General features: G+C 18.1%; 1 protein-coding gene across 1 annotated transcript; it reads left to right on the top strand.

The window, feature by feature from the left end:
• Nucleotides 1–1275: 1275 nt before the first annotated feature.
• On the top strand, nucleotides 1276–8121 carry PGSY75_1013600 (hypothetical protein; the record flags this gene model as incomplete). The annotated part of the gene is made up of 1 exon (XM_018785901.1): nucleotides 1276–8121. The coding sequence occupies one exon, from the start codon at nucleotides 1276–1278 to the stop codon at nucleotides 8119–8121; it is 6846 nt and encodes a 2281-aa protein (XP_018641518.1).
• Nucleotides 8122–8818: the final 697 nt, after the last annotated feature.

Below are 8818 nucleotides of genomic sequence, written 5' to 3' on the forward strand. Positions count from 1 at the left end.
ATAATTTTTTCTTTTTTTTCATTTTTTTTAATAAACCTAATAACTAGTATATAATTCAATTATTTGTGAAATAATTTATTATATTATAATATATATATATTTTTTTTTTTTTTTTTTTTTTTTTGGTATAGATACACACTATATTAATATGAATCTTAATATGAAAAAAAAAAAAAAAAATTATGTTTAATATAATATTTTTTGCAATAATTAAGATTAATATATAACTTTTATCATTTTATAAAATTGTGGTTCATACTTTTCATATTTAATTTTAAATAGCATACTTATTTTGATGAATATTTTGAAGATTTTATTCCTATATTAATTTTTCCCTTTATATTACTGTTTATTTAAATAGTTAAAATTAATATATATAAGTAAATAAATATATATATATATTATACATATAGTATCTACTATACAGACAATAATATAATAAGAGATAAAAAAACTATATGAACAAATATATAAATAAATTATTGCACAAATATTTAACTCTTTAGACTTTTAGCAATATTGCATTTAATATGTTTTCCTACTTTTATTTTTATTTTATTTCTTTTATTTAATATATGCTTGAATATACATCATGAATTTTTCATAATATATTTAAATGATAAAGGAAAAACAAAGAAAAAAATAAATAAAATAAAATAAAAAAGAATAAAAAAGAATAAACAAATGAATCGAAAAAAATTAGTGAAATAATGGCTTTACAAATTTTATTATATATTTAAATATATATGTATATAATATTTTCTATTCCTTTTACAATGGAATATATTTATATGAATATTCAAAAGGAAAGAATACTTTAAAGAGCTGTAGTTTTTTTTTCTTTTATAAATTTTTTTATCATTATATTACAATATATATATATATATATATATATGTACGTATATGTATTGTATATATTTTTTCATAATAGTTTTATATTTTAATTTTATTATACTGAAATGATATTTATTAATATGAAATAATAATTCTTTTTATCATCTTTTGAAGAATTTTATGATATTTTTGAAATATTCATAATTTAATATAAAAATTTTTTATTATAAATAACAATATTTATATTTTATATATTATGATATATATTTGAAATAATATTGTATATATGTATATATATATGTGTGTGTACATATGATTTCGTACTTTTTAAAAATTTAGTATTATATATAATATATTATTTTTATTTTTCATTTATACTAATTTTTTTTTCCTTTTTTTTTTATTATTTTTTTTTTTTTTTTATATATTTTGAAATGAAATATGAGTACTTTGAAAGGTAATTTAAAATTATTAAACTCTAATATAAATGTTCAAGAAAAAAAGAAGATATGGCTAGATACTATAAAAGATGATCCCATATGTTTAAAAGGTTGTGATTATAAAAGTTTAAAAAGTATAGCTCTTACATTTTTTAAAGATAAAAACTTATACAATGAAGAAAATTTGGTTATATTAAATTTCTTTTGTAAAGAAAAACTTGATGATTTTCTTTTGAATGATGAAATTATGGAATTCTTACAAAAAACATATCTGTTGTATGAATATTTTATAAAAGAAGGATGTGATAGAATTAATAAAAAACAGTTTATTGAAAATATATCTGAATGTTGTAAGAGAATATTTTTAAAAAATATTATAAAACATGAAAAAGAAATACTAGATTTCCTTTTAAAAAATTTAATGAATTATATTAACAAATATTCCTTTTGCTTAATTTATCAGTCCTTATATAACATATATCAATATAATCAAAATAATTATAACCAAATATATTATGTAAAACAAAATCCAACATTTGAGTTCTTATTATGTCTAGAAAATAAAAAAATAAATAATGAAGTCCTATTAATTAATAATAATAAATTTGCTATAGATTCTTTATTCGTATTAAATGAAAATGATGAAAAAGGTATACGAGAATATTTTGAGAAGAATGGAAATGTCACCATATATGATGGCTATAATGAAAGAGAAAATACACAAGAGGATGAAGGTTATAAAAATTATAACTATGAAAGTGATAAAAACAATGATATTGTAGAATATGTTAATGATAATAAGAAAGAACAAAGAGGAACGATTTTAAGAACGAAACAGTGCACATCTTCTAATGATAAAAATATATCAAAAAATCTTGAATCATTAAATAAAGAATTTTCTTGTTTCTATTTGTTTATATATTTTAGAAGTTGCTTTGAAAATATAAATTTTTATTTAATAGAAAAATTCATAGAAAATTATTATATTAATCATAATAATGAAAATATTTACAAGGAATTGTTATTATTTCTCTTTTTAATATACAAGGATAAAATGAATACATTAGTAGATAGAATATTAACAGATAGTATAAATTATTTAAACAATAATTATACTTCTAGTATTATAAATAATAATGATAGTAATAATAATCATAATAATATTTATCATAAAAGTAATAGTAGTAATAGAAGCTATAGCAAAAATTATTCACATAACCATTTAGAGTCTCATAAGAAACAGAAAAGAAATACAAACGAAAATATAAAAGAACGTAATAAAGAATTATATCTTAGTGATTGTTTATTTTATTATGAACTTTTAATAAATATTATCATTTACAAAAATTTGAATTATGAAAATAATTATGAGTACTATCTAAATTTTATAAAAACATTACATGATAATGATACTTTCCAAGAAATGTTTTTGTCATCATTCTTTTTTGTTTATATAAGTACAAATGATGTAAGTATTAGAAATGTTTTACTAACCAATTTTATTAAATATGGGTCCAAAAGGTTTTCTACTTTGTCTAAATTATTCACATCTATCAAACGTATTTTTTATATAATATATCATGATATAGTAGATGAAATGTATATATATAATAATAAATTGTTTACAAATATTCCAGGTCAATATAGTATAACAAGAAATGAAATATTGGATACTGATGAAAAGGAATTGAATTATTTAAATTTTGTTAAGAGCAATAATAATATATGTATAGACAAATATATTTGTTTATTTTTTAAAGAAGTATACTATATTATTAGTAGAACTAATATGGAATATTTTGCCTTAGTTACACATTTATATTTATATACATATGATTATATTTTTCAAAAAATAATAAATGTTATATATGAAAATGAAATGAATTTAAATGATACATCATTCGATATTTGTAAACAAGTTCTAAAACCTTTTCTATTTTTATATGTAGATATATTTGATAGTTTTATAGAAGCATTAAAAAAAAATGTATATAGTGAAAAAGTTATGATTACATATTCTTTTATAAAAAAATATCTTTTTAAAAATATGTATGAAAAATCATTTTTACAGAAAGATTTATTTTACGTTATATATCATATATATTTTCTTCAGTATGTTCTTAAGTATAACTTTTTAAACTTCCTAACAAATTTTATAACTACTAAAAGAAATGTAAGTCAATATCTTGAAAACTTTCTTAAATTGAAGGAGGACCATATGAAGGAAATTGATGCAACTTTAGAAAAAAATGGAAATTATGAAAACCAAAAAGAAATTTTAAATCAAAAAGAAATTTTAAATCAAAAAGAAATTTTAAACGAAAAAGAAATTTTAGATGAAAACGAAAATTTAAACGAAAAAGAAATTTTAGATGAAAACGAAAATTTAAACGAAAAAGAAGTTTTAGATGAAAAACAAAATAATCATGATATGTTAGAAGACGATAAAAATATAAAGGAACATAATAATGAAAAAGATGATAAGGTGGAAAAAGCACAAAGGACAAAAAGAACCGAAAGCAAATATGGTGGTAATAAAAAAGGTTATTATAATGAAGATGATAGTAGTGATGATGATAATAGTGATGATGAAGAATGGGATGATTACAAACATATCAAGAGTTATCGAAATGGAAGAAAAAAAAAACAAGAAAATAATAATAATAATAAAAAAAAAAGGAAAAAAGCAAACGATAAAAATAAAAATAATGTTGAAAAAATGGATGTGATTGATCTTTCTTGTTCAGAAAAGGAAAGTGAAGAAGAACGTTATAGAAAAAAAAAAAGAGATTCAAAAAAAGACATAAAAAGTGATGATGATAATAATAATAAGAATGACCATGAAAATGATAATAAAAATAATTATAACAATAACATCCAAAATAATAATGTGTATAATAATAACAACAATAATAGCTCTTCATTTTTGAATAATGATGATCCTGAATTGTTATGTGATAAAATGTCAGAGGAAGAAGGACAAAAAAATAAATGTGTAAATAATGTAGTAAATGCTGAAAAGGAAAGAATTATAAGTTTTTTTGAAAAAAATTACCTTGTATTAAAATATTTTACATCTTATACAGATGATATGATATTTGGTCATGACGAAAGTTATATTACTAGCTTGGATGACTATATAGATATTAAGGAGCACACGAAATTGAAAAGGATAAGTAATAACATGAAGAACATGAATAAAAGTAATGATCATAATAATAATAATGAATATGACAATCAACATAATAACAATAATTATAATAATAATAATAATAATAGTAGTAGTTATAATTATATAGGTGCGTCATCAGACGATAAAAGTCGATTTATCAGAAAATTGCACTCGTTTTATAACAAGAAAAGAAACGTGGATAATACCATTAACGAATTATTTTTAAACAATAAAGATAATGTGTATAGTAAGATTTTAAAAAATAATTTGTCAATAATTAAAGAATTGAGAAATTTAAGGATGGATATATTATATCCTATTTTTAATGCAAGTTTAGTATTTTTATTTGATGATTTTTATTTTTTCATTATACAAAATATCAAATTAGTTATAGAAGAAAAAGAGAAATTTTATTATGATCATAAAATATTTTTAAACACATCTCTTATATTATTACATTGCTTATCGAAAGATGTGAAAATAGAAAAGTATCTTGTGTCCATTTTTTATATTTTAAAATTATCTTTTAATAAATTAAAATCTATAGAAATTATAAATGAAGGTATTCACCAGAATAAAGAACAAATATATGATAAGAACACAAAAACGTTTCAAAATAATGTTAAATATTATAATATAAAAAAAGATAAAGATATAGTAACATCTTATGTAGCATGCCATAAGAAAAATAATGATGACCATCAAAATAATAATAAAAATATTACCTTAAATGAATTAGAAGAAAATATAAAGTTGTATCAAAATGTATTTTATATCTTTCTAAAATTATTACAAAATATATCAAAAACAAATAATTTATATTATAATTTTAAATTCATAATATATGATATACTTTTTTCACCATACTCAAATAAAAAAATTATTTTTTCTTGTATGAAATGTATATTAGATAGATCCAAGTTGGATGAAATATATAATTACTGTCTAAATGTATTAGATAAAATAAAAATGGATGAAAATATTATAGAAGAGTTGTTAAATGTAGAAGATAATATATCACATAATAATATGGTTAGCTATGAATATAATAAATACAATAGTGATTTAGATCAAGAAAATGATATCAATCAAAATAACAAAGGATATGTTAAAAACAATATTAATTATAATATACAACATAATAATTCAAATAATTTTAATAATGATGAGCATTTCAAACATATATCATTAAAAAATATTAATGAGACATATATAAAAGAGAATAATTATTTACCCTTAATTTTGTACAATAAAAATAATATAGGAAATTCTTTTTTTTTTAATGATATTGAGAAAAATAGTAAAAGTCGTGAAATTTCTTCCTTATATATTAACATTTTAATATTATATTATATTATAACACAAAAGGAAAAAACTAATAAGAAGACAACATATTGTGACAATTATTTAAAATTTGATATAGATAATTGTCGTATGATTATAAATAAATTAATTTGTCTTTTATATACAAATAATGATTTTAATTCTTCTTATTATAAATATATAAAATATTTGAGCTTTAAAACGTTTAAAAAAATATACAGTTATTTGTCTATAAAGGAAGCAGATATATATACAGGACATATAAAAAATAAAAGCACAGAAGATATAATAAATGAAGATAAAAAATTAAACGATATAAAAGTATTAAAACTTGAAATATTAGAATACTTTTATATTATATCAAATAAAGAAATTAAAGAATATATCATTAAAAATAAAAAATCAAATAATACTAAACAAAACAACTTATCAACCTATTCAGATGAATATAAATTTTTCTTTTCGAATAATTTAAATTGTAATAATCTTATATTGAAAAATGACAACTTTTATTTTATGATAAATTCTTTATTATTCATTTTCAACATGAAATATGATAAATATACGTTTTATAAATTAATAACAATTATATTGATGGAAAAAAATGAATATAAAAATTATGTTCTAGAAAAAATTATTCCATCTATAAAAAAGTTTTTTAAATTAAGTTATATAATAAACAATGTTAAAAGAGAAAATAAAAAACAGAATTTAAAATTGAGTAATGATATATTGAATCATTCAGTTTTGTTATATATTATTAGAACTATTATTATTCTCTTCTTATTAATTGATTATAATCATATAAATAAACATAATATCATAATTAATGAAAATTATATAAGTTATCATATGTTTATTAATGATTATATCAAAAAGAAATCTCTCAAATATTATTATACACAATTAAATTTTTTATTATTCAGAATATTTTATAATGAAAAAAATTTATCATATTTCTTTAAAATGTTTTTTACTACCTTATATATTATATCTTTCAAAAAAAAAGGTAATGAAAATATGATGTTCTTCTTTGAAAAAATATTCCACCTTAATATATTAGATGAACACGTATATTCTTCAACAAATAAAAAAAATAAGTTATTAAAACACAACATGAATGTTCAGGAGAATCATCAAATTGTAGAAGAAATGAAAAAGTTTAAAGAAGAAAATGAGGAAGATAATAATAATCCAAATTTTGTTCATTCTGAGGAAGAAAAACAAAATTATAACAAGAAAAATAAAAACAGTGTTGAAAATATTAGCAAAAATATAGTAGGTACACATAAACAAAGAAAGAATAAATCAGTAAATAAATCAGAGAAAAATACAAAATATAACAAGGGATATAACACAGATGATAATAGTACAGAAAATGATACACCTGGTAATAATAACACAGAAAATAATACAAATGATAATAACACAGAAAATGATACACATGATAATAACACAGAAAATGATACACATGATAATAACACCGAGAATAATACAGACTCTAATACAGAAGACCATTCACAAGATAGTCATTCACTCTATAGTAGTGATGAAGAAGTTAGAAAAAATTATCGTGAAATTTTAAGAAGCCATAAAAAAAATGATGGTGACCTAAATAAAAAATGTATTAAATATAAAAGCACTGTTAGAAGTAATGGGTCAACCACTTCATCGTCCAACGATTCGGATGATACTTTTAGAATAAGAATAAATAAAAAAAGAAAAAACAAAAACTCACATAATAAAAAAAAGAAACAACAAAAAAATAAAAAAAGAAATTCTTCATCATTAGATGATAATCTTATCACATATGTGGAACAAAAGTCGCAACGTACAAATAGTTCAAATGAAATGAAATATACACAAGTAAAAAAGTCAGGTAAGAAGGAATATATATTAAATCAACAACAGATGAAACCTTTTACAGATAATATAATGGAAAAAATGGAAAAAGAAATGAATATTGAAAATTTTCAATTTAATGGTTCCTTATCTGTCAAAATATTAAATCATCTAATATTCTTATGTAAAGGTTTCCATGAAGATTTGGAATTAAAAATATATAATGGTATAAAATCGTGTTTAAAAGATAATGAAATGGATAAAGAAAAATTAAAACATCTATTAGAACAAAATATTAAAGAAGATCAACATTTACATAGTCATGGTTCATCCATAAAATATAAAAAAAAATTAGAACTCTTAAAAATGATTGACACCAAAATTATATTTCTTACATATATAAAAGATAATTTAGAAAAAAGAAAATCTCTTGTATCTAGAATGAGTGAATTAAATTTAAACATTTTTAAAAATAAATCAATGTTTCATATTGATATCGATTTTATTTAATGAAAAAAATATATCATTTTTTTATTAACAAGTTTATGAATTTAAAATCATTTTATTTCTTTATTTTATATAAAAGGAATATTTACGTTATTATATTACGATTTTAAACAATTATATGTAAATAAATATATATGTATATAAATATACACATATGTATTATTATATATAGTTTTATATACATATTTGTGTCCTTTGATTACAATATATTTTATTATTTTTTTTTTTTTATTAACATATAACATAATGAATAAATAAATAAATAAATAAATATATATATATATATATATATATATATATATTATATTTATTAATATTAAGTATTTATTAAAGTTCTCATTACACATACCTCACATCATATACATTTTTATTTTTACTTTGACAAAAGTAGATGTATATCTTATTAATTTTTTAAAGTATTTGCCTTTTTTAGTTCTTATAAAAAAAATAAAAATATTTATGTATATAATATTTCTCTCTTATTAAATATATATATATATATAAGAAATAATTTAAAATTTGTAAAATTTTTTTTTTTTTCTTACATTAATTTTATGTTTATTTTATTTAATAATGGGTGAAGAAAAAATTTTTTTTCTTTCCAATTTATTTGGGAATGAGAATTAGAATTTGAATTTGAATTGTAGGTTTTTTTTTTCTTCTTTTTTTTTTATTATTTTTTTATATAATATTTTCTTTT

The sequence above is a fragment of the Plasmodium gaboni genome, chromosome 10 (genome assembly GCF_001602025.1).
Source record: "Plasmodium gaboni strain SY75 chromosome 10, whole genome shotgun sequence".
In the NCBI taxonomy this organism is placed as follows: domain Eukaryota; phylum Apicomplexa; class Aconoidasida; order Haemosporida; family Plasmodiidae; genus Plasmodium; species Plasmodium gaboni.